Source organism: Notolabrus celidotus, chromosome 5, assembly GCF_009762535.1.
Source record: "Notolabrus celidotus isolate fNotCel1 chromosome 5, fNotCel1.pri, whole genome shotgun sequence".
In the NCBI taxonomy this organism is placed as follows: domain Eukaryota; kingdom Metazoa; phylum Chordata; class Actinopteri; order Labriformes; family Labridae; genus Notolabrus; species Notolabrus celidotus.
This window is the reverse complement of record NC_048276.1, coordinates 37,620,221-37,647,629: the sequence shown is the minus strand read 5'-3', so window position 1 is coordinate 37,647,629 and position 27,409 is coordinate 37,620,221. Positions and strand designations below refer to the sequence as shown.

The window sequence follows — 27,409 nt, the reverse complement described above, 5'->3', positions numbered from 1 at the left end:
ACAAGATAATTATGTTGCTTGAATATTTCTATTCTATCTATGATGTCAGGCTTTATCACTCAATTTCTCTGTACAGTGAATCTGAGATAAACTTACAGATAGGCTTATACAACTCGGGAGTAATCCTGTGTTATATTGACTTTATGATTTTGCTTATATGTTCAGTATTTTGTGTTTAAAACTCACATCAAACAAAAAATATATACAAATATAATACAAAATAATAATTTGAAAAATATTTCTTTTTGAGACTTCAGGGGTTCCATATATTTACATAACATGCAATTGGAAAATAATTGTGATTGCTTTAGTATTTCTTGTAATTTATTTTACGCCTGGCAGACAGAGCTCAGGGTGAAAGCACATGGCTAAAAGACATGCGTACTGAACTTTGAACCACGCCCACCGGAAGTACGTAGAGTTTCCCCGGGAAAGCTCGGTTGCCACAGGAGAAGGGAGTTCTCTGAATCCGCTGAAGTGCTGGTGAGTTATTTTATCCACGTACAAGAAAAAGTGCTCAATCTTGTGTTTTGATGCAAATAACAAGTTAAAAAAGGTTGTTTTTGAGAATAATTGTTCCGCTGTCTTCAATGTGAAAGACTGAAATGCAAGGAGGTGTTGGTCTGTGAACCCAACGTGGCTCACTCTCCTTGTTTGTTTGTTTGTAAGAGTATCTGCTGAGGACTCTGCGAGAAACAAAACTACGAATAGATTTAAACAAGTAGGAGAAATATCAGCAAACCTTGTTTTGCTTTGGTCACAAATCTTAAAGTAAGCTGCCTCTTGTGATTGTTGATTTGTCTCATTTTCAGGTTTAAATGACTTTGGCTCTGTAACACTTTACTTGCAAACTTATCCTTAATGTTTATTTTACTTTGCGTATTCTTAAAGAATAAAATCTGAATTAATACTTGCATTTGAATCTAAAATAAAATGTGCAGCATGTTACAAGATGAGTACTTTATACCTAACTCCAACTGGAAATCTTTGCACATCGATACTGGGTGTGATGAGAGTTTCAGCAGAGGAGGGGACTGAAACAATAAAGCCTGCAGTCATCCATCCTCACACTTTCTTTCTCCTACAGGCTAAAGATGGAGAAGATCACAGAGAAACTTCTGCTGGAGAAAGGCTCTCCTAAAACCAACAAACTGGCACAAATCAAGACCCTGAAGTAAGCATGTTTATCCATCTCACAGTGGGGCTTATTTAAGAGAGTGATGTGTTGCTCTGTGTATTTTATGGTTATTGTTGGGGATCCCTATGTGCTCAAGAAGATTGCACATTCAGAGAAGTCAGAATTCACCATTTAGACATTCTTAATGGTCATAAATGTGATGCATTTATCATTTAGATCTCTAATGGGCCAGCAGTTATCAATTGAATTCTGTTTGGTTTACTTGCCTCCTTATTTTGAATGCTTATTTGATGCTCTCTGTGATTTAGTCTGTCCAAGCTGAAGCTGGAGCACAAGGACCTGCCGGTGAAGCTGCTGTCCGGGCTTCAGTCCCTGGAGCGTTTGGATCTGTCTGGGAACAGACTGCAGGAGCTACCGAAGAACCTGAAGCTGCCTGCGCTCCGACACCTGGACCTCAGCGATAACCAGATGGAGGATGTGACAACGCTGGAGTCCCTGTGTGGTCTGGAAGAGGTCAAGATGGAGGACAACCTTTATATCACTGTAAGGACGGGGTTAATGATGGTGTTTAATTTGGGTAACACACTGTGTGGGGTAGCCTCTGGTGTGTAGCATGCGTGTGTGTGAGGTGTGAGTTAAAATCAAATAATTTATTTATTTATTTTATTTTTTCAAAGATCTGTTTATTAGATTTTTTACCCATTCCATACAAAAGATAAAAGGAAACAATAAAATATATATTTTTTTGTATAAGAAACACAAAAGTGAATGAACAAAAAAGCAACCAATAATAATAATTGATATTAATTTAAAATAAAAGATAAATAAATAGAAAGGAAAATAAAAAATGGTAAAACTACAATAAGATGAATGGGTTAATATTTAAAAGATACATGAATGCAAACGGATAAAAAAAAGCATAAGAATAACAATAATTAATAATAATAAATAAATAAAAATAAGTCAAATGTATTGTTAAATATTGAGAAGTTTTAATGCTCACACTTGTACTATCACATCAATTACATCTCCAACAATAGACAGTTGTTCCAGTTTTAAAAGACAGGGAATTTAGCTGACTGTAATGTTTAAAGATTTTGTGTTTCTACCCCTCCAGTCGGTTTTGGTCTCTCTCTGTTGATTTTGCATATTCACACTGTGTCTGTGTGTGTGCTCCTGCCGTGCAAAGACATGCAGATCACTCTAAAGTGTCTGAAGGTGTAAGAATGCTTTGCTTTTGTGTCAGACCTCTGATGGGTCGTTCAGGGATCCCACCTTTCCCTGAGTGTGAACCGAGATAAACCCAGACTATCGTCATCCCGCCAGGAAAAGTGGTTAAACATTGTGAATAACCAGACGGCATTTTTACATAACTGTGCTGCTGTAGGTCACGAGCTGTGAGTAGTGAAAGAACAAGATCGCGAATACAAGCAGCTGAAATGAGCTTTCTCTGGGGGGTGTCTGGGCTCAGACTTAGAGAGAGGGTCAGGAGCTCAGACATCCGGGAGGTGCCAAGAGCTAATTTATACACTGTATAAAACACACTAGATTATAAGCAGGTTTCTTTTCAGAGTCATGTCAAAAGAACACAAAAAAAATGTACTTGCAGAGTTAAGATGACACGTCTATATGATGAGTTTTAACTAAGGCAGATTAACACAATGATAGTTGTATTTCTACATAAAATGACTCCTAATTGGGTCATATGATATTTGTCTTAATGTTGCTCTTCTTCTTTAGGTGAGTGATAATTACAAGATGATGGTGTTGCTGCCCAACCTGAAGTTTTACAACGGTAAAGACATCACCTCCACTGCCAACCACGTACGCTTCGTCTACAGTGAGAACTTAAGGACCAGGGTATGAACACCACTGCTTGTGTTTAATTTTCATCACATCCTTCCTGTAGAGCTTTTTAAAGTTCTTATATGTACACTACCAGTCCAAAGTTTGGAAACACTTTCTCATTCAAGGGTTTGTATTTATTGTAATGATTGTAAACACTAGATTAATACTGAAGACATCAAAACTATGAAAGAACATATATGGAATTATTGAATGAACCAAAAAGTGTTAAACAAAGCAGAATCTGTTTTATATTTTAGATTCTGTAAAGTAGCCCCCTTTTTCCTTCATGACAGCTTTGCACACTCTTGGTATTCTCTCAGTCTGCTTCATGAAGTGGTCTCCTGGAATGGTTTCTAATTAACATGAGCCTTGTCAAGAGTTCATTTGTAGAATGACTTGCCTTCTTAATGTGTTTGAGACCATCAGTTGTGTTGTTCAGAGGTAGGGTTAGTACACAATGGATAGCCCTATTTGACTACTGTTGTAATCCAGATTATGGCAAAACCAGATTATTTCATTGTTTTGATGTCTTCAGTATTAATCTACAATGTTGAAAATAATTCAATAAATAAAAATCATTGAATGGGAAGGTGTGTCCAAACTTTTGACTGGTAGTGTATCTCTGTTGTATAAATGTTGCTGCTGTACTCGTTGTAGATAAATGCAGTTTGGGAGAAGAGCTTCAGCCTCCCTGACCCCGTCACAGACAAGAGCATGTCTGCCCTGGAGACTAAGTTTGTCAGCATGGCCTGCCAGCAGGTCAAGTTTGGACCCAATTCAGTCAGCGACTTCACTAAATGGAGGGTGAGTTCAGGGCGCCAGAGTCGATCTGAGTGTTCGTGATGCTTCCTGTCACTTTTAGTAAATGTCTCTGTGCCCCTTGTTTCTCAGGTGGAGATTCTGGCCAAGGAGTATCTGCGCTCTCTGACGGAGCCACAAGAAGACGCTGAGAGCGACGAGGACAATGATGCTAAAGAGAACTGCGTAAGACTCAAACAGGACTAGGTTTAATGAGTTCAGTTTAGGGTGATTCAATTAGAGTATAGGGTCACTGCTTTTAATAGATCTGGATGCACCAGGTATACAGAAATAATACATGAAAATACTTTATTATTAAATGACATCCTCTACTTCCCTGTGATGTGTAATCAAATAAAGTTTAATTAAGAATGGTACTAATAATAATTTTATTTGTAGAGCACTTTTCAAAACCAAGGTACAAAGTGCTTTACATGGGCAGATAAATAAAACAGGCAGTTAATAAAAACACAAAAGTCAAGTAAAGAAATAAAACATTTTAAAAGACATGAAATTCCAATAAAAGAACTCTAAAGTCTAAAACTCTTTTAAAATATATTTCTTAAAGCTCCTGTGAGGAACTTTCTGTTTGTGTTGACTTTGGTGCCCCCCTGTGCACTAAGTGATCTTGCTTATTTTGTCCTGTACATGCGTAAATTATGTTATCTCCTCCTGCTTTCAACTAACAGTCAACTATTTCACTCATTAAGAATATTTACTGCAGAAAAAGGGTTTTTCGTGACATGCTGTCCATCACCTCATCTGACACCTACCCTCTCACAGCGATTTCAGGCTTTAAAATAACAAAACAGAAATGATCAACACCTTTTCTTACAATCTTGTTTGCTTTTCTAGGTCATAAAGAGGCATCACTGTTCATTTCAGTCCATTTCATGACCACTCAAAAACTCCTCACAGGAGCTTTAAGACGGTTAAAATAAAATAAATTTCAGATAAAATCCGGGTCTGTGTTAAAAGTATGTATTAAGGGATTTAAAAGAGCTTGAATAATATTTAATTACAGCTTGAGGTATTTATTCACATCTTCCACGCCAGGGAGTATTTACTGCATGCTTAATTCTCTGGTGTGACATTTTAACTTTAACACCACAGTTTCTTTACTTCTTCTTTTCTCAGGACGTCTCTACGCCCTCTAAGAGGAAACAAACTGACTCCACTGAAGTTCCCAACACCAGCCTCACACCTCGCAAGAGACCACGCACAGACCTCCCAGCCTCCCCAGCAGCCGACAGCCCACGCAAATCCAGCCTCCGCCCCAAACTTCAGATGCTGACCGAGACGGTCCGGATGAGCCCTCGCAAGGCAGCCCAACCTCCCTCCACCCCAACCCGAGGACAGAAGAGGGCAGAACCGCCCAGAAGAGAAGCCAAAGTGGGACAAACTAAGCAGAAGGACGTCGGAAAAAAAGAGTCTGAAGGAACAGAGCTGCCCGAGAGCTACAGCCAGACAAAGGTAGAGGAGATAAAGCGTGCTCATGATTTCTTTCTGCATCTTTAACAATACTAATAATAATCTTTATTTCTATTCTGCTCTTGATTTCTTATTATGCATTCTAGTACTTTGGAGTTCCTTTATTTGTTTATTGTTTTATTTTAATTAATTTGTTTTTAAATTTATTGTAATTTATCTTAATTATCTTAATTTATTTTTTATTTAATATATATATATACATATATATATATTAAATATATATATATTTTTTTCTTTTCTTTGCCTATTTTTGTGTCCTGTGAAGCGCTTTTCTATACAAAGTTACAAAGTGCTTCACAGAAGGACACAAAAATAAAAGAAAAAAACTATATATAAAAAAATGAAATAAAATAAAATAAATACAACCAGACAAAGATAGAGGAAATACAGCGTGTCCATGATTTAGCTAGTTACAGTGGCGAGGAAAAACTTCCTTTTAACAGGCAGAAACCTCGAGCAGAACCAGACTCATGTTAGACAGCCATCTGCCTTGACCGAGTTGGGTCTGGAAAGACAGATAGAGGAGAATAAGAGAGAGAGAGAGCGGTGATAGTGATGAGACGAGTAGTAGTAGCTGTTGCCGCTGGAGTCCAGCACGTCAGTATCAGCTGGAGGCCGGAACGTCCGTAGCTGGAGGATGCCAACGGCATACTATTCTGCTCTTGATATTTTATATATATGTGTATATATATAAAATAAAAACTAAAAGAAATATATAAATATATACAAAATAAATAAAAGGAGAACTATAAAAAAAAGGAACTCCAAAACACTAAAATTCATCATAAGACATCAATATATATATTTTATTTTATATATATATGTATATGTATATATATATATATGTATATGTGTGTATATATACATACATATGTATATGTGTGTATATATATATATATATATATATATATATATGTATATGTGTGTGTGTGTTTTCTTCTCTTTTCTTTGTTTATTTTTGTGTCCTTCTGTGAAGCACTTTTCTAAACAAGTTACAAAGTGCTTCACAGAAGGACACACATAAACAAAGTAAAGAAAACATATATATATATATGTATATATATGTTTATGTACAGTATATGTATATAGATTAAAATAATAAAATAAAACAAAAAAATAAGGAACTCTAAAGTCCTAGAATGCATAACAAGAAATCAAGAGTAGAATAACATGTTTACATAATTATGAAGGCCTTTATTCAAAACATTTTTAAGAAGTGATTTAAAACTCCATACAGTCGTTTTGTCATCTGGTAGGCCGTTCCACAGTTTAGGAGCCCGGACTTTAACTATGAATTAATATAGTACAGAATGTAATGTCCTCCATCTCTTTTATATCTCATCTATTTCCCTTTCCTCTCCGTCAACGTGTCCTTCTGTAACAGCCGGTGCACCTGAAGCCTCTCCACGTCCTCCAGTGTCACAGTAAAAACGACAGCTCAGGGGACTTCTCCACTCAGCTGTGGGCCTGCGCTTTCCAGCCGCTGCCAGATTCCACAGGTACGGAGAATGGAGAAACACATCCTTTAACTTTAGTAGGGCGTGTACCTGGTCTTCATAGTAGAAATAATCTCTTGAATGTATTCCAGGCGCTGGTGGAGGGAGTCGCCTGGTTGCTACCTGTGGAGGAGACTCTCTTTGTGTGATCGATTGTGAAACAGGGATGGTGATGAAGAAGTACAAAGTCCCTGGAGAGGTCTGCTCTGATTATTACTTTAGATCTACTGTATCATCTAAATCATTGACTTTCCACGTGTAGAAAATGAAATACATTCTAGCTCCTTTTCTAGAGAATGCACACATTTCAAACTCAACATCAGTTTCAGATTTTCTGTTCCTGTTTCAGTTTGTGAGTCTGTGTCTCTGATGTTCTTCATGTGTGTGGTTCCTCCCAAAAGGAGTTCTTCTCCCTGTCCTGGTCCACTGTGTTGATGTCCCGGGGAGGTGGAGCCTCGGCTCAACACTGCAGCATCCTGGCTGCTGGGGGTAAAAGAGGACTGGTCAAACTGATCCACCCCAGAAACAACGTGGCCTACGGAGAGTTCAGGGCCAGCCGGAAGAGTCTGTCCATCCTCCGCTTCAACCATCACCAAGGAAACTTCCTGTTTAGTGAGTCAGGATTACTTCTCCTACACAAATGATAAACTGAGTCTTTTTCATAGTTCTGGCCCGGAATGCCGAGGAGCTCATTGTGGGGAGAGGGCTCTCCCTTTCGTACTCTGTTGCACTTTAGTCTGTGTTCTTACAGTTCGCTCTGTGTCTTGCAGCGGGATCGTACGATAAGAAGATAGCATTGTGGGACATTGGTGGAGTGGACAGCCAGTACAACTACAAAGTTGTGTGAGTATTTCTGCTTTTCTCTCTTTTTTTTTATCAAGCCAACAAACAGTCTTAACAGAAATGTAGGAGCATCAACTTCAGAAGAAATTACTTTAATTCGAGTTTAATTTATTTGATCCTGCAGTCAGCTGCTGGTGTTGGAGGTCAGCGCCACCCCTCTGCACATCTGCCTCCCTCCCAAATCCCCCAACACACACCTGCTGACCGCCTGTGAGGACGGCCTGCACTGCTACAACACACAGCTGGGCACCAACAAGAGCACAAAGAGGTAAACACATTCACAACATGTCAACATCTCTGTGTTGAGGTCCTATGAGGTCTTGTGTCTCTCTCAGAGGTGCAGATATCTTGTGTCTCTCTCAGAAGTGCAGATATTGTGGCACCTTTTTTTAACACTACATGTGTGTTGTTTCTCAGCAGGTCTAAGGACATGGAGATAACGTTCCCCATATATAAGAAGGCAGACGAAGACAACGACTATCGCACCATCGATGGGTTGAATTTTCTCACTGATGATATAGTGGGTAAGTGAGGCTTTCACAATCTTGGTCTTAATGGAAGAAACTGACCCCTGACCTTCAGTCAGTTAATCAATCAATCAATCCATCTATCCATCCATCCATCAATCAATCAATCAATCAATCAATCAATCAATCAGTATTTATATAGCACCTTTCATACAAATCAAATGCAAGTTAAAGTGCTTTACAGCGACTGAAAACAAGAAAGAAGTAGAAATAAAATATTGGCAGACATTAAAAAACACAGAAATTGATTTTAAAGGGATATTTCAGTTTTTTTGAAGTGGGGTCGTATGAGTTACAGTACACTATTGATCCTGCTAGCTACAATGCATGCCGGTAAGCTAGGCTACAATTCTCTGCGTATGGGGTCACCTATTTCACGTTATTTCGCTAAAGTTAAGAAAATATGGTCCAGGCACTCATCACTGTGCAAATGCATGCACCATTAGAAAAAATTGGAGCTCTTCAGTTTGCCGTCAGAAACCCCCTTTGTTTAGGCACTATTTTCGGACACACCTCGCAGACCGGTGTTCTTCCACTGCATGAGCACGGATACACGCCAATCAGCTGTTTGAATCAACAAGCACTTCCCTAATTAGGTGATTACCAATTTTGGCATTTTTCAAAAGTGATGTTGAGGGCAGCAGACTGACCAATAACAATTTATTTATTTATTTTTAATTATTTCTATTTTTAATTGTATTTATTTAACGTAATTTTTGTATTTATTTATTTACTTATTTATTTTTCTATTTATTTAAACATACAATTTTTTTATTTTTAATGTAATCTGTACTGTTGTTGTTAATAATAATAATAATAATAATAATAATAATACATTTTATTTATAAAAGCGCTTTAAAAGGTTCTCGAAGCGCTTTACAGGAAAATACAATTATACAATAGGAAAGCAAAAGGAAAACAGTGCAAAAAAAGCAAGAAAAGCAAGGCAGCAAAATAAAAAAAAACAAGAAAAAAAAAAACAATCAATTCTAGTTTAAAAGCCTTTCTAAATAGGTGTGTTTTGAGTCCGGATTTGAATTTGGTGAGTGAGGGAGAGAATCTGAGGTGTTGGGGGAGAGAGTTCCAGAGGGTGGGGGCAGCGACAGAGAAGGCCCTGTCCCCCCAGGTTCGGTGCTTGGGTTTGGTGAGAGGGGTGAGGAGGTTGGCGTTGGTGGAGCGGAGGTTGCGGGAGGGATTATATGGCTGTAGAAGGTCAGTGAGGTAGGAGGGAGCTAGGTTATGGAGGGCTTTATAGGTGATGAGGAGGATCTTGTACTGTATTCTGAAGGGGATGGGAAGCCAATGGAGGTTCTGGAGGACTGGGGTGATGTGGTCTCTGGAGCGGGTATGAGTGAGGAGGCGTGCAGCTGAGTTTTGTATGTATTGTAATTTGTTGAGGAGGGTGTTGGGTGTACCGTAGAGGATGCTATTGCAGTAATCGAGTCTTGTTGTTGTTGTTGTGTCACTGTCTGTGTGCTGTATTGTTTTTGTGTTGTTCGCATTTATATTTCTGTGAGAAAAAAACAACAAATAAATAAATAAAAAGGGGTAAGGATAAGAGTTGAAAATAAAATAAAGGCTAAAAATATCAATAAAACTTAGTAGATAATAAAAAACAAATAGTTGAAATTAATAAAATAATACAACAACATTAAAATCAATATAATAGTAAAAAGTAAGTAATACAATTGTTAAACCCTGCATAAAAGCCGGACTGAATAAATAAGTTTTTAGTTTACGTTTAAATGTCTCAATATCTCCAGATACCTTCCCTTTAATGTGTTGTCTGACGGCTATCAAAAGGCCTTTCAGCACAGATTTTTTTAGCATTATGATGAAATGATAAATGATAATCACACATGGAACTTTGTTGGCACTGATCCAGTCAGAGCCATGTTAGACTGTTAAATTGTTAAACTGGGTCAGCTGAAGCCCAGAAGTCTGTGTTTCAGGATATTAGAAGCTAAAGTATCAGAAGCTAACTAAACAGTCATACCATCCAAAATTATCATCTTATCATCCAGTCTTACACTAATACAGATTTCCATTACTCAGTCCCTCCAGGAAGTTGCGATTTCGCGATCGCAACTATCAACGCAAATTCAACCAATCAGCGCGATTTTTTTGCGGCCTTGCAATTTTATAGTCACTGCAACTTTCCCGCAAATTTGACCAATCACCTTAACCTCAGCCCCTGTACGTCATCGGTTTTGTCATCAATTTCATCTCCTTGGAACATAAACGTAAGTCCTCACTTGATCGGCACTTTTCAACAACAAAACACACAGGGAGAACGGGTGAAAAGAGAGGACAGCAGGCAGGACAAGTGACCATGACAACGTTGTTATTTATAGATTGAGGGGCTCAGTGTTAGCTTGGTCTCTACCTGCAGCAGGTGTGCTTTATGAACCAGCTCTCCCGCCTCCATGCATCTGTCTCATCTTCATTGATAATTTTTACTCCTGGTGTGTGTTAGTGACAAAGACACAACCGGGGGACGTCTGTTTAATATTTGAGGTTTGACGTTGTTGACGCCATTACCGTAAAAAGCTCCTCGTCTACAGCTTGATTTAATCCAGTTTGGTGATAGATCAGTCACCTTCAGTAAGTTTTGATAAACTCCTCGTCATTAAAGATGCAGATGCATTTCAGAGTGCCGTGAACTGCCTGTCAAGTGCCTCTGTCACTGCGAGGTGCATTCAGGGACCGTCGTAAAAGTGCAATACAGACCTTTCATGGCATTTTTCTGTGAATCAAGAGAATCAAAATACAGTCAGTGGCCACATCAAGAATGTTTTCTAAAAACAACTGTAATTTAGCATATTTACTTGCCCCTGAGACGTTATTGGGGGGAAAAAAGCAAAAAATAAAAATCGCAACTTTCACCGCAATTTTTTCAAAAAGCTGACGCAAAATCAGGCTTTTTGGGCCGCAACAATCACAAAATAATCCTGCGAAATCCTGGAGGGACTGATTACTTCTGTAGGCCACTTGGGGGAGCTATAACTCAGTTAAATGTTGGTACGTCCCACTATGGACTACATGTTTGTACTCTTTATGTTAAAGCATATATTTAGTGATTTTAAACCCAGTTATTAATCAACACAAATCCTAAAAGGCAGTTAAACATCCTTCACTAACTAGATATGTTTGCATGTGTTTGAATTGGGAACTTTTGGTTGAATTCATGAATTCATGTTTATTTAAACTCCAAAGCCATTGAGAGCAAAGCCCTCATTTACAATGACATCAAGCATACAAAAGAAACATTAAAAGGCATGACAAGCAAATAGAAGATAAAACCTTAAAATAATGATGATCAATTAAAAACAGACAAAAAATAAAAAGTAATTTTAACACAAAGTCAGTTAATACAGGTGCAATCAGAGGTTAAAAAGTTTAAAACTAATGATTTATAATGACTATTTGAATGAATGAATCAGAATTATGACAGTTTTGTCAGTTTGAGATGTAATCAAAGTCCGGTTCCTTTAGGGCTCTAGATTAAAGTCTTGGTGCCAACCAAAACCCAAGACCCTTTCTGTGGTGCCTGTCTGCAGCCGTCCTTCAGTCTTCTCTCTCTTTAATGTGTCCTCTCCATGATTACCATCCTCCAGCCTCTAAGAACTTCATGCACGGCTCCATCTACCTGTGGAGCTGGAGCAGGACGAAGGCTCAGCGGCCTGATAAGAAGTACAAGGCAGTGAGCGCGGTGGTCCTGGCTGAGCTGCAGTGGGCCAACACTGAGATCCCATACCTGGCTCTCAACACCTGTCCAGGTAAGTCAGAGTCTTGGTTTGGGTTTTGTTTTTACGTATTCATAATTCAATTTTACAATCAGATGCATCAAATCAGGAGTAAGTTCCCCTGATAAAGAGGTGTATCTTTCTGTACTCTAACACGTCTGTGCTGGTCTTTGGTCTGTGCCCCTTTTGGTTTTCTCAGTACTGCCCGGCCTCACACTGAGAGATTGGACCTCCAAAACTCTGTATTTCCTGATCTTGGTGTTTTACAGTGGAAAAAAAAAATCTCTTCTGTACTCTATCATCATCCTGTGTGTTCATCCCTCCCTCTCTTCAGGCCAGGCCTACATAGTGTGTGGTGACGACAGGGGCAAGCTGTGGACCTACCACGTCACTGACCTCCAGAAGAACAGTCTCCAGACTGGGAAAGCCATCCTGCCCACAGAGGTATGCATGTCTCCCTGATGTCATAAACCATTTCTGAGAAACAAGTCAGTTTGAATGGTTCTCTTTTGTTAATACTAAACAACCCGACTACACAAATCAACCGCTGAACCAGACGGGGTCAAAACAGGAGCGGTTTGAAATGAAGCCTCAGCTCATCATGAAGTGAGGATTGAAAGAAAACTGAAAGAGTCATATTAAACCCTTTTTTATAATTACCTTCTTTTTACAGTTTATAGACAGACTTTCTGTGGAACTGCTCTTACCTGAGTGTGTATGTGTGTGTACGGTTTTCATGTTGGAGATAGTTACTGCTGTTTTGAGGATGCCCTCTCTAACTGTACCTTTTAGTTCAGATGATATAAACCTTCAGACTAAACTGTTTACAGCTGGTTTGAATGTCTGCCTCCTTTGTTCCAGTGATGTAGGCACACTTCTACATCTCAGCAGTATCGTCCATCACAGCTCTGTCACATTCATACGTGACTGGATTTAATTAATTAATTAATTTTTTTAGTTATATTTTTGGGGCATTTTACCTTTATTTGATATAACAGCTGAAGAGAGACAAGAAATGTGAGGAGTAAAGAGTGGGGGAAGACATGCAGGAAACGGCTGTGGCCGGGAGTCGAACCAGTGACCTCTGCAACGAGGAATATAGCCTCTGTACAGTCATGGCCAAAAGTTTTGAGAATGACACAAATATTACATTTTCACAAAGTCTGCTGCTTCAGGGTTTTTAGGTGTCTTTGTCAGATGTTTCTATGGTATAATGAAATACAATTAGAAGCATTTCATAAGTATCAAAAGCTTTTATTGAGAATTACACAGAATTCGTGCAATAAGTCAATATTTGCAGTGTTGACCCTTCTTTTTCAAGACCTCTGCAATTCTCCCTGGCATGCTGTCAATCAACTTCTGGACCAAATCCTGACTGATGGCAGTCCATTCTTGCATAATCAATGCTTGGAGTTTGTCAGAATTTGTGGGTTTTTGATTGTCCACCCGCCTCTTGAGGATTGACCATAAGTTCTCAATGGGATTAAGATCTGGGGAGTTTCCTGGCCAAGGGACCAAAATGTTAATGTTTTGTTCCCCGAGCCATTTTGTTATGACTTCTGCTTTATGGCAAGGTGCTCCATCATGCTGGAAAAGGCATTCTTCATCACCAAACTGCCCTTGGATGGTTGGGAGAAGTTGCTCTCGGAGGACGTTCTGGTACCATTCTTTATTCATGGCTGTGTTTTTAGGCAAGATTGTGAGAGAGCCCACTCCCTTGACCGAAAAGCAACCCCACACATGAATGGTCTCAGGATGCTTCACTGTTGGCAAGGGACAGGACTGATGGTAGCGCTCACCTCGTCTTCTCCGAACAAGCCTTCCTCCAGATGCCCCAAACAATCGGAAAGGGGATTCATCAGAGAAAATGACTTTACCCCAGTCCTCAGCAGTCCAGTCCCTGTACCCTCTGCAGAATATCAGTCTGTCCCTGATGTTTTTACTGGAGAGAAGTGGCTTCTTTGCTGCCCTCCTTGACACCAGGCCTTCCTCCAAAAGTCTTCGCCTCACTGTGCGTGCAGATGCACTCACACCTGCCTGCTGCCATTCCTGAGCAAGCTCTGCACTGGTGGTGGCCCGATCCCGCAGCTGTAACACCTTCAGGAGACGGTCCTGGCGCTTGCTGGACTTTCTTGGGCGCCCTGGAGCCTGTTTGGCAACAATTGAACCTCTCTCCTTGAAGTTCTTGATAATTGGATAGACGGTTGACTGAGGTGCAATCTTACTCGCTGCTATAAACTTCCCTGTTAGGCCCTTTTTGTGCAATGCAATGATGGCTGCACGTGTTTCCTTGCAGGTAACCATGGCTAACAGATGAGGAACAATGGTGTCATGCACCATCTTCCTTTTAAAGTGTCCAGTCACTCAATCATGACAGATTGATCGCCAGCCTTGTCCTCATCAACACCCACACCTGTGTTAATGTGTGTGACACCTGTGTGTCATTAAAATGATGTTAGCTGGTCCTTTTGTGGCAGGGCTGAAATGCAGTGGAAATGTGTTTTTGGTGATAAAGTTCATTTTCAAGGCAAAGAGGGACTTTGCAATTAATTGCAGTTGAGCTGATCACTCCTCATAACATTCTGGAGTATATGCAAATTGCCATTATAAAAACTGAAACAGCAGACTTTGTGAAAATTAATAGTTGTGTCATTCTCAAAACTTTTGGCCATGACTGTATGTGGGGCGTTTTGACCGCTAGACCACCAGTGCCCCACTGTGGAAGATTAGATCTAATTTTGATCAAACAAAAATCAATCCATCAATCAATCTTTATTTGTATAGCGCCAAATCACAACAAACGTTATCTCAAAACGCTTTTACAAACATAGGAGGTCTAGACCACTCTATGTCAATATATATCTAATCCATCAGAATATATATCTAAAAAAGAAATGTTCATCAAAGACGACAGCTTGGCCATAATTCTCCTGTCAGCCACCTCCTCCACAGGGTCCAGGACTGAGCTGGCCTTCTTCAACAGTTAGTTCAGTCTCACTCTCCTGTATCCTGTCCGCCCACAGCAGGTGAAATCCTTCCAATGTGGCGTTCGTGTCCGGTGTTAGCTCTGTTAGCATGATGCTACTCTGGTGCTGGGTTAGCTCGTCCACCTTATCGTAGATAGATCTTACATTCCTCATAACGGTGGGTGGAAGGACAGGTCCATGTCGTCTTTTCTTAGCTTGCACCTCAGTACCAGCACGTTATCCTTGCCTCCTTCTCCTCAGCTCACAGGGAACATCAGGCCCAGGATTGTTTAGCATCAACATGCTACGGGCAGCTAACAGCTGATCTCATATAAAAACAATGTTACCATGGATACACGCAGGATCTCCGGACACACACAGGAACAAAAATAGTAAAAACACCACTGCAAACGTAGCCAGTTTGGTGTCCATGGCTAACAAATGAGTCATTAAAGGCATGACAGGCTCCAAATACAAAGAGAACTAAACAGATATGAAAGAAGGTTGAAAAAAGAACAACGAAGAGAGAGCTGCTGCAACAAGCAGCCACCAGAGCGGCGCAATGTGAATCCCTTCACCTCTTTTTTTCCAGTAGAGAAGCAGCCAAAATGTAAAAAGACCTTGTTTGATTTTGTAACCTTAAAGATTAAATCACAGTAGTAAAGAGGTTATATATCCACTAATAATAAGAAAAGCGTCTTTGGGGCGCGGACTTAGCCTACTGGTTCGATTTTTTTGAGCCCATGCAGTGGGCCGCCTGGGCTCGAATCCAGCCTGCAGCTTCTTTCCAGCATGTCATTCCCCCACTCTCTTCTAGTTTCCTACACTATCCAGTGTCCTCTCCCTCTGTCAATGAAGGTGTAAAAGCCCCAAAAAATATAACTTCAAAAAAAGAGAAAAGCCTCTTTGAATGATACTGAAATCACTTGAAACACTTGAAACATTTCATTATGACAGTATGTACTTTAATGCCTCTGAAGGACTTAGCTTTATGTTTTATCCTCTGGAATTAAAAGATTAACCCCATAGAAAAAAACTTAACAACACAAATGATGTATCTCCACATTAACATGGAGAGCTCTGCAATCAAACTCAGTGTTTATCTTTTACAGTCCTCACCACTCTGACGTGTGTGTGTGTGTGTGTGTTGTTGTGCTTTTGCAGGTGTTGGAGTGGCCGGCCCCGCAGAGGAAAGGTGTGGGCCAGGTGGAGGGTCCCTCCATCAACAGTGTAGCGATGGACCCTGAGCTCAACTTCCTGGTGGCTCTAAGTGACAAAAACATGGTGATCGTGTGGAAGAGAGACCAGTCATCCTGAGAGATAGAAACCATGTAACTCTGCTAACCAAATGCAAAACTGTAGTTTTTGTACTGTTGAAAAAACTGAGTTTACCACATGATGGTACTCTGGAGGTCAAACTGACAACATTTGGGACTGAATGAAAGAAAGCATGGAGGCAGAGTAAACATGATGCACACAGACTGCTGTGGGTCAGTCTGAGAGATGTTTGAGTCACTTTGCTCAGAATTTGTTGAGCATATAATGTAAATCTTTTAATTTTAGAGGACATGAACTGGTATGATCTGACTGCTATTATATGTGATAGAAGAGGAGCTCATTGTTGCTTTGTAACACAAAACTCAGATTTTAAATGATTGTATCATAAAGATAACGCACAAAGTAACGCCCAGTTCAATGATGAAAGAGGATGTAGATAAGATATAGAGACTGAATGTGCTCCTGCATTTAATTCTATGGAGTAACAATTGAGCAGCGTGGGCTGATAATGCAGCTGCAGCTTGACTGAGGACTTTCAGTTTTAATGCATTGCTTTATTTCTCCGTTTTTAAATGTATTTTATTTTGAGCCAATCTGTAGTTTTAACTTTCCTTCAGTAAAAGCTGCAGTAAAAAGCTGCTGATGAATGTTTGTCAGGTTTCCAAAAACTGGACTCTTAAAAAGTTGTTTGGAGTAACTTAAAACCTTAATAAGGTAGTCAAACTTTCAGGGTCAGGCTTTGAGAGTTTTAAGATCCCAAAGTAGAAAAAACTCAGAGAAAAGGACTCAGAGTTCCTCTTTACATTTATTTTTGTACATTTTTTAATGTATCTTTTTTAATGTTCATATTTTTGTGAATAACTGAATGCGCATAGACCATGTCTGCTGTTTTATAAGGCCGGTCTTTGGACCTTGATGTTTACTGTAACCTTTTAATGTTGTCCTATCAATGAGAAATGCAACCAGTTTCTTTACAGCGATATGAGTAGCTGCTGCTGTTAGTGAGTTGCAGTTACAGTTGCCAGGCTGCTTTTATACTCTTCACTTCTAAGTCTTCAGGTTGTGCAAAGTTGTAAAAAATATAGTTTCAATTAGAAACATGTCACTGAATATTTTAAGTCATTCTTTTCTTGTGGGTTTGAGGCTGCATATTAAATACTAGAAATAAGAAATACGTGCTGCCTCTTTCAATGTGTTTCCACAAATTGTGAACGCTGCTTTGACGTCTGTATTAAAGCTTCCAAGGGAAAAACAGATGAGTTGATTGATCTTCTAGGGACTGTATGTTTGATGTATTTAAAAGGTAAGGTGATAAACAGTCATAGTTTTGGATCAACAAGTGTTTTTTGTTAATCGTAGAAAAACACATTTATTTAGTATTTATGATGTCATTTAATCTCAGAGTCTTTGCTTTGTGTTGTGTGATTATTGGATCAGATTCCATATTGTTTTGTTGACTCCATGTCATTGTGTCTAAGGATCTCACCTCTGAGGGTAAGATGACCATCTGCTGCTGACTTCTGAGAAAGGAAACCCTTTGAGCATCTCTTAAATAATTCAGGAGCTGGGACCGATTAGCAGACATTTATCTTTAATTCAAAGACTAATAGAAATCTTCAGTGGATGATTGGATGCCATATATTGAGAAAGAAGAAAAAGATACCTATGAAAATCTATTCAATAAAATTCATGCAAAATCTAAAATTAGGTGATTGAATCATTTAATACAATCTTTATGTGAAGTCTGATTACACAACTCATTAAAATGTTAAATATTGGTCAAATCTTTAGAGGTAAAGAGGGCAACTAATGAGAGACTTTATATCCTGACCTCCAGTCATCTGTTTGTTCCAAAGGTAAATAATAACTAGATCTTGGACTTGTTTTAGATTTCCTTCTCGTCAAACCTTTAAAGGAGCAATCATTCCAAAATGAACCTGCAACAAGATGTACATGTACAGTCATGGCCAAAAGTTTTGAGAATGACACAAATATTACATTTTCACAAAGTCTGCTGTTTCAGTTTTTATAATGGTAATTTGCATATACTCCAGAATGTTATGAGGAGTTTGTTGTTTGTTGTTTCTTTGTATTTATAGCTAAGGTTATTGTTATTATATTTTCATTTTATTTTCATTTTATTTTTTATTGTAGTTCTTATTCTTATTCCTATTCTTATGCCTTGTACAAAGAGAGCACAGTTTACCAAAGTCAAATTCCTTGTGTGTTCAAGCATACTTGGCGAATAAAGCTGATTCTGATTCTGATTCTGATGAGGAGTGATCAGCTCAACTGCAATTAATTGCAAAGTCCCTCTTTGCCTTGAAAATGAACTTTATCACCAAAAACACATTTCCACTGCATTTCAGCCCTGCCACAAAAGGACCAGCTAACATCATTTCAATGACACACAGGTGTCACACACATTAACACAGGTGTGGGTGTTGATGAGGACAAGGCTGGCGATCAATCTGTCACGATTGAGTGACTGGACACTTTAAAGGAAGATGGTGCATGACACCATTGTTCCTCATCTGTTAGCCATGGTTACCTGCAAGGAAACACGTGCAGCCATCATTGCATTGCACAAAAAGGGCCAAACAGGGAAGTTTATAGCAGCCAGTAAGATTGCACCTCAGTCAACCGTCTATCCAATTATCAAGAACTTCAAGGAGAGAGGTTCAATTGTTGCCAAACAGGCTCCAGGGCACCCAAGAAAGTCCAGCAAGCGCCAGGAATGGCAGCAGGCAGGTATGAGTGCATCTGCACGCACAGTGAGGCGAAGACTTTTGGAGGAAGGCCTGGTGTCAAGGAGGGCAGCAAAGAAGCCACTTCTCTCCAGTAAAAACATCAGGGACAGACTGATATTCTGCAGAAGGTACAGGGACTGGACTGCTGAGGACTGGGGTAAAGTCATTTTCTCTGATGAATCCCCTTTCCCATTGTTTGGGGCATCTGGAGGAAGGCTTGTTCGGAGAAGACGAGGTGAGCGCTACCATCAGTCCTGTCTCTTGCCAACAGTGAAGCATCCTGAGACCATTCATGTGTGGGGTTGCTTTTCGGTCAAGGAAGTGGGCTCTCTCACAATCTTGCCTAAAAACACAGCCATGAATAAAGAATGGTACCAGAACGTCCTCCGAGAGCAACTTCTCCAAACCATCCAAGGGCAGTTTGGTGATGAAGAATGCCTTTTCCAGCATGATGGAGCACCTTGCCATAAAGCAAAAGTCATAACAAAATGGCTCGGGGAACAAAACATTAAGATTTTGGGCCCTTGGCCAAGAAACTCCCCAGATCTTAATCCCATTGAGAACTTGTGGTCAATCCTCAAGAGGCGGGTGGACAATCAAAAACCCACAAATTCTGACAAACTCCAAGCATTGATTCTGCAAGAATGGACTGCCATCAGTCAGGATTTGGTCCAGAAGTTGATTGACAGCATGCCAGGGAGAATTGCAGAGGTCTTGAAAAAGAAGGGTCAACACTGCAAATATTGACTTATTGCATGAATTCTGTGTAATTCTCAATAAAAGCTTTTGATACTTATAAAATGCTTCTAATTGTATTTCATTATACCATAGAAACATCTGACAAAAACACCTAAAAACCCTGAAACAGCAGACTTTGTGAAAATGTAATATTTGTGTCATTCTCAAAACTTTTGGCCATGACTGTACATGTACATGTGAGTGTTTGAGCTGTCTGTCCAGTGTTACAGAAATTTGTAAGATATAAAATGAGCATCATTTTCTGAATCATGAAGCAAATATGCCAGGGAGAAAAGGCTATTTTATTATTTTTTCCCTAACAGATGATTGATATAGAAATTTCCAGCTAAAAAGAAAGACTTTGGACGTATTCATAGACTATTGGTATAATAAGGAATTTCTGAGCAGAACTTAAAATTGACTTTTTCTAGTTTATTTTCCAAGCATGTTCAGCAGGAAAACACGGAGATAGTACACTTTTAATTGAACTACCTCAAGCTCTGAATGTTTCTACATTATATGACCTGTATAAAAGGTTTAAATCAGTAGAAATAAGGAAAACAAAGTTTTTATTTATTTATTTGTTTGTTTGTTTAACCTTTATTTAACCAGGTATGTCCATAAGAACAAATTATTTAGAAAGTCCATGCTGTGTTGACATTTACCTGTAAATATAAGCCGCTAATGAATCAGTCAGGTTCTTATAGTAAATAGCTAAATAAAGGAGAGCTTGAAGGCATCAGTATAAGGATGGAAGAGAGATAGGAAAAGAGAGTTTCTGTTTGTCCAAAAGCCAGATATATATAATATATAAGATATAAAATAAAGATTACAAAGAGGAGCCAAATACTACAGAAGCCCTAAAAGGACATAATTAAATACATTTTATTTTGTCATTATCTTGAGAAAACAAAGCGTGTTATGTGGACTTATTTTTCTGGTGATAACTGGATCATTTATCTTGTTTAATCAAGAGAAAGAAGCTCGTTTTTTATGTTTTTGATCTCCAACTTGTAAGATAAATGTCTTGCAACAAAATGTATTTTTATTCTTTACTGAGGCAAAATGTTCTAAACAATGTTTGTGACAAAAACAACAAAATAAAAGAAACCGACAACAGGCCTTTCCTATTACCTGAAGGTACTTGGTTACCATATGTATAAATGTCCTCTTTCATGTTTAGTAATGTTTAGTACGGAAGCCCTAAAGGACATGATGAATGGCCTACATTTTATTTCCCTAATTTGCAATCTTAAAAAAAAGGAAAACTATCTTGAGAAATCAGAGAAATCAAATGTATTTGATCATGACCCTTTAGGGCTTCCGTACAATACTAATGTTAGTTGTAGAACTTAACTTATTTGTTGTCTGGGTGGGAATATAAACAAGAATTTATTAGCCAGCCTGAAGGCAAACACACACAGTTTCTAAACATACATGTATACCGAAACAAACTTCTGTACACATGTGTGTCTTCATGTCATCCTGGGCCACAAGCAAGGGCGTCGTAGTGGAGAGAAAAGTGGGACTGACTGCTTAGGGCCCAAGTGGGGAGGGGGGCCCTTCATGGGCCTGAAATGAAATGTGTTTTCTACTACGCTATTCTTTTGTTTTGTTATAACTGCAATAAGATAACTAAAATTGTCTGAATAAATAAACAAACATTCTTGATTCCTTTCTGGAAAAAAGTTGAGTCTCAGCTCCGTGAGATGTGCGTCTCATGCCCAAAGTGGGGAATTGTCATATTTCCACAGCATCAAGTGTGGCTGAATCTGATTAAAAGTAAACTGTAGTGTTTTATTTGACTTCATGAGGTTAGATCAAACCAAATAATGCCCACTTGTTGTCACTTGGCTTTAAATAGTCTTGTGGACAGTCTGAAGGTGAATTTTGTGCAGTTACATTTGGAGAAATTGTAAAAAAAAGATAACACTGATATGTAGCTTAGATTTGAGTCAGTTAACCAGGATAGTTTTAAGCATATGTTGTTGTTTAATGTAAATAAACCAGTATTATAGCAGCATGTTATATTTTGTAGGGTTGGCTGTGGTGATGGGGCCCACTGAGATATCTTTCCAGGGGCCCCAGAATTCCTGGTGACGCCCCTGGCCACAAGTAGCCTCAGATTCTCAGGATTGTTGTTGACCCACACTTCATATGTTCCCCTTGACAGTTCAGTACATCTTGTTGTGGGGGTGGTGGGGGTTGTTGATGCCGTCTGACCCCGCCCCCTGCGTTCTGATTGGTATAGCTTTTGTGTCGTCACTACATCTCTCTCCGCTACTGGCCAATGCGCACAAAGCCCTTTCTGTACCCTCTCTCTCTACTGTATTCAGATACGAGCCTTTGTGCACCATTACGACGCGACCCCAATGGCCTCGTAGCAACAGTACAGTTCAGGGCCGTTCACACACAGACCGCTCGTCTCGACATGCGTCCTGGACTGGCGGGTATAGCGGCGGAGATGCTGAGTGGAGCTACGTGCATGGCCAGGCCGAGGCTCGGCAGCCTCCTGCTGGCCCCCCTCACCAAAACACTGCCGCCGATGTCAGGCACCGGGAGCCACCGATTCCGGTCCACGTCCTCCATGCAGGGTTTCTCAGAGATGGCCAGGGAGAGGTCGAAGACTGTCACGTCTTTTTACAACCAGTCCGCTATTGACGTGTCCGCAGAGAAGGTAAGACTGAGACGAGTCACCTGTTTGCTCACCTTAGAGAGCAGCTGCAGCAGCCTGGAACCAGAGCCTGGAACGAGGGCGTTAAGCTAGCTCTGCCTGACAGCACTGTTAGCATTAGCTCGTGCTGCGTTCACTGACACGGAAAAAATAGTAATTATGTTATGCACCTGTATGAACAACTGATGCACCCCACTTACACACATCGAAACATAAAAATTAAGCTTCTTATAGGGCAGGGGTTCCCAAACGTTTCAGCCCGTGACCCCCAAAATATTGGTGCCAAAGACTCGCGACCCCCACTGTCCCTCAAAGGGATTTAATGTGGCTTCATTTAGCTGGTCTGCAGAAAATGACCCTACCTATATGAGCATGTGGCTGTGAAGGACAAAACAAATTTACAAAAGAGGAAACACTTTTACAAAGTTGGGGACAAATTTACATTTTGGAAAACAAAATTACATTAACACTTTTACCAAGGCCAAAACAAATTTACAAAAGAGGAAACACTTTTACAAAGTTGGAGACAATTTTACAAACAACGGAACACTTACTATTTCTGAAACAAATTAACATTTCATTTTTATGGAAAGAGAATGTACCAAATGTTGGAAGTGATCTGGAAGTGATGGAGTGAGGGTTCATTTAGTTTGTTTTGATGGAGAGAAACCAAACGGAGATGGACATGGGTTGCTTAAGCCCTGTTTCCACCAAGCGGTTCAGTTCGGTTCGTCTCGGTACGGCACACATTTTGTGGCGTTTCCATTGACTAAAACCGGGACAGGTCCCCAAATTACCGAGCCGTACCGTCCCACTATTTGGTACCCTGCTGTTGGGGTGCCAGGCATACTGATCCGACCCCAGAAGGTGGAGTTAGAAACACTGCAGTCTGTTGATTGGTCGAAAGAATCGCCACTTCCTGTGGGACAGCGGTAATAAAGAACAACACATAACCCCGCCATGTTTAAATCTCCAGTGGACTTCGGGACGATCACTTTTATTTCTTCCATTGTTGCTCTTTGTTTACAATGTTGCGTTTTTCTTCTTCGTTGCATTTATTAGCGGGGTACACCGTGTTACGCTGCCATGACCTCACGATATTACATAGCTGACGCAACTATCGGCATCCGGCTTACACGCCGCCCACCAAGTAGGGCACGGTTGGCTGTGGAAACACAAACAGGATCAGGCGTTATCGATCCCACCCGTACCAAACTGTACTGATCCATACCAGACCGCTTGGTGGAAACGAGGCTGTATTAGGACATCCTCGGGTTTTAAAGAGAGGTGTCAGACCTCTGATGAAAAAGCTTCATGTCTTCGGAAAAGCTCAGTCAAATCTCTGCAAGACCTTCATCGTGTGTCAGAATTCAGATGAAGCGGCCTCAGACCACATAGCCTCAGGCTAAATGGAGTCAGGCTAAAGGGAGTCAGACTTAACAGTAAAAGTGTTCCTTCAGTTGTAAAATTGTCTCTAACTTTATAAAAGTGTTTCGTCTTTTGTAAATGTGTTTTCACAAATGTGTTTTCACAAATGTAAATTAGTTTTGAACTTGGTAAAAGTTTTTTGCTGATGTAATTTTGTTTTACAAAATATAAAACTGTTTTCAAAAATGTAACTCCAACTTTGTAAAAAGTGTTTCATCTTTTGTAAATTTGCTTTGTCCTTCAGGGCCACCGTACTTTACTGTGCCTTTAAGGAATAACCTGCTGCTGCTGATGCTTTTTTTTTCTGAACACTTAATGTTCCATTTTCACATTTTCTTTTACAACAGAAACAGTAGTAGTGCCAACAACTGCCATCAAACAAGTGATCACGACTTTAAACCAATTACACAGGCCAAAAAGTAACCAAAATGAAAAAGATTAGACATAAAGTAATTGTGTAGAGATATATACATATGTATATACACATACACATACACACACAAACAAACTAACAAACACATCAGCTGTCAGGTACAACAGGGTACATAAATTACTTGTATTAGATTTAAAGGAGACCAGCTCCGGTTATATCTTCCAAGTGAACCCTTCAACATAAATCTGACTGATGCTTTGATAATGAACTGTTCACTAACCCTAAACTTAGGAGTCATCTGGAAACAAAGAAAGGCAGAAAACTCATTACATTTTATATTTTCTGTTTGGTTTTTTATCTAGTTTAGCTCATAGACTGTATAAAACATGGACGTAGTATCCGTGACGTCACCCATCTGTTCCTGAGAGCTGTTTTGAAGCAAATCGACGGCGGCAGCCATATTGGAAATGCGGAACTCAACCAGGCAGAGTGTGACGTAGTGTGAGCCTCTTAGCCAATGGCTGTGTGTTCCCGACCGGGAGTCACGTCAGTCATGTCCTTATTTGGGCAAAACTCGTAATCCTAATATCTTCTGAACCGTCATGTTAGAAAAAAATTCACTCCCCGTACAGTGTGTGCCATTAGAGAGATTAGCTTCATAGGGCCAAGCGGTTTTTTGAACCAGGCTGTAAACATGTTTATTAATGCTGCAAAGATCGTCTTTTTCCAATTCATATCTATGTGGTTTCCGGTGTTTCTGCAGCCAGCCTCAAGCGGATTCTCAATGTATTGCAGTTTATAGCACTTCCGCATTGGCTTCATCGTTTGAGACCGGAGTTTGCCGCTTGGTTTAGCTACTAGTTTTGTTGGTATTTCTTACTATAATGGGTAAAATGTACTATTTTAGATGACTTTTGTCATTCAACTTTATTTATTGCATTTTATTCAGTATTTTTTTGTTCACCATAAGTTAACAATTTATATATAAGTAATACAAAAACCAACAAAGAGTAGAAGAAATAAATACAAGAAATACAATAACAATAAAGACATAATAACAATAAAAAATACAAACAAAAAGGAAGATAAACATAAGAAATCAAGGTAAATAAACCAAAATAAATAAATATTTTTAGAAAACTAAAAAAAAAACAACATTCTGGATGAAATCTCACGACCCCTCATTTGTGTCTCGTGGCACAAATGAGGGGGTCCCGACCAAGCAGAAACTTGGATCCTATCTCCATATTTTATACAGTCTATGGTCCCGACCCACACTTTGGGAACCCCTGTTATAGGGAACCGAGATAATAAGGGATTAACTTAAAGTACCCTCTCCTGGATTGAAGGGCGTGTCACTAACAAGGACATCACTGAACCTTTGTTTTATCTTCCAAATAAAGATAATTGAGGATATGTCAACACTAATAAAAAGCAGCAGGATTGTATTTTCTTATTTAGAAATACAAATGTTAAGATGCCCTTTGTAAGCACTGGGCAGAATACCATTGAGTCACCAAGTAAGCCTGCGTGTTAAGTTCAAACATCCATTTTACTGTATAGTTCCTGTGTCCCTGAACGCAGCATCACCATTCTTCATAGTAGCATGTTGTGTTTGCTGACATTCGTGTATCTCAGACAAAGTAACACCATAGTGTTGCAATACCTCCTTATTATGTCTTATACTGTTACCAAAACTAAACACAAAAACTATCTGTGGAAAAAATGAAATACTGTAATGGGTTTTATTAAATGGAGGGATGATTATATTGTTTCTTTAGGATGGAGGTTGACAGAATTAATGTGATCTCTTATTGAAACTTAAACCTAAACTGTGTTAACTAAAGCTGTATGCATTATTTCCATATCCAGTTAAGTGTTACACTAACACATGGCAGTATCTATTTAACCTTAAGGTAATGCAGTTCTCCCAGCACCTGTATTATATTCATGCTGTATATAATGGTTGGCTGATTTCTGTAACTTACAGCTCTGGAAGACACTCCCTCCACTCTTGGTCAACCTCTTCCTTCCTGTTTGTCACATCCTTACAGAGACTGTGACAAAATTGTGGAGAAACAAAAGTCTCTTGTAGTTCCTTACAGTAAAATGAACAAGGTATTTGTGACTACATGTAAACCAAGAGTTAAAGAAATAGCCAACAACAAATGAGCGATGTAGTCGTTTCACACAGTGGAGTCTGCAAGAATGACCTTAAATTGACATGAAGTGATGAACTCATCACTCTACTCAGTGCAGACTGAGGCAGAGTGTTCTGCAGTCTGCACGTAGACACTGGTCTTCAAGTCTGGCTGATTATAGATTGCAGCAGTGTTTTGTCTTGTGACAATAGTCACACATTAGTTGGGTGGAGTGGTTCCCAATGGGTAGCTTGTGGAGCAGGATCACAAGGTGAATTTGATGAATTTAACTTTGTCAATAGACCTAGAAGAATGATGCTTTATATACTGGTTGGTGACATTCTTAGTTTTCTGTATGTCAGGTCAAATTTCACTTGTTGTATTGTTCACTTTGCACACTCCAGTTCTACACAGAAGCAAACCTCAACTCTCTCTTAAGCAAATCTGGTTTACAAAGAGTTCACTCAGCTGCAGCTTTTAAAATGTACTGTTTGATTTAGTTATACCAAGGGAATATTTACATCTGGTATTAACACACAGATCTCTGGATGCTATTCAATTGCAACAAGCTCTGCTACTTCTGCATCTTACATTAATACCATGACTTTTCAAGGTGCAAAAGGAAGTAACACCAATGCTCCTTTAGATTTCCTAAATAATCCACTAATACTGATTTTTTATTGGCTGGTTTCATACCTGTCAACTTCTAGATATCCTTAAAACTCACATACAGTTTGTTTCTGAGAGTCTTTGTGCTTCTGTTTTTGAACTTCATTCATCTGATGATATTTCGCTGCCTCAGAATCATGTCACACACGTTGTCTTAAAGGTATAACGCTGCGTTTGAATGGGTGCCCTTGAATCCAGTCACTGCACACTGATCGACTCCCTGCTGTGACACAGGTCACATGTTTCTCACGAGTATTAGTGACTTTCTGTGGCTCAGCCCGATCCAGTCCCTTACGCAGAGTCTACTTCTGTTCATTCATGGTCCTTTACAGGGATTTTAACAGGAACACAAACATTTCAATGTGGCCATGAAAATAAATATTTGAGACATGAAATATCTGAGAATGAAATATGGCTGATTTTAATTATTTGTCAAAAATACAGAAATATCTTTGATTTGAATTCTATTTATTGTAGTTTTTAAAGAGCTGTGAGTTTGATATGT

At 39.4% G+C, this 27,409-nt stretch overlaps 2 protein-coding genes across 3 annotated transcripts in view; both read left to right on the top strand.

Annotated features, from left to right (window-relative positions):
* The first annotated feature begins 366 nt into the window (after nt 1-366).
* lrwd1 (leucine-rich repeats and WD repeat domain containing 1) lies at nt 367-17,687 on the top strand. Of its 2 annotated transcripts, none has more exons than XM_034684494.1 (16): nt 367-483; nt 1,088-1,174; nt 1,447-1,681; nt 2,879-2,998; nt 3,644-3,790; nt 3,878-3,970; nt 4,922-5,257; nt 6,660-6,774; nt 6,864-6,970; nt 7,173-7,383; nt 7,542-7,614; nt 7,739-7,882; nt 8,035-8,138; nt 11,759-11,920; nt 12,222-12,331; nt 16,018-17,687. In XM_034684494.1, exons 2-16 carry the CDS (start codon nt 1,095-1,097, stop codon nt 16,168-16,170), a joined length of 2,190 nt encoding a protein of 729 aa, XP_034540385.1. In that variant the 5' UTR covers nt 367-483; nt 1,088-1,094; the 3' UTR covers nt 16,171-17,687. The 2 variants fall into 2 exon arrangements, with proteins under 2 accessions (XP_034540385.1, XP_034540384.1); XM_034684493.1 differs by having other exon boundaries at nt 8,032-8,138.
* Nucleotides 17,688-21,903: 4,216 nt separating this feature from the next.
* bckdk (branched chain ketoacid dehydrogenase kinase) overlaps nt 21,904-27,409 on the top strand; it is a 33,624-nt gene continuing 28,118 nt past the window's right edge. Inside the window, exon 1 of the mRNA XM_034683454.1 lies at nt 21,904-22,296. Coding sequence (XP_034539345.1) covers nt 21,910-22,296 — 387 coding nt within the window. The 5' untranslated portion in view covers nt 21,904-21,909. The remainder of the gene's footprint in view (nt 22,297-27,409) is intronic.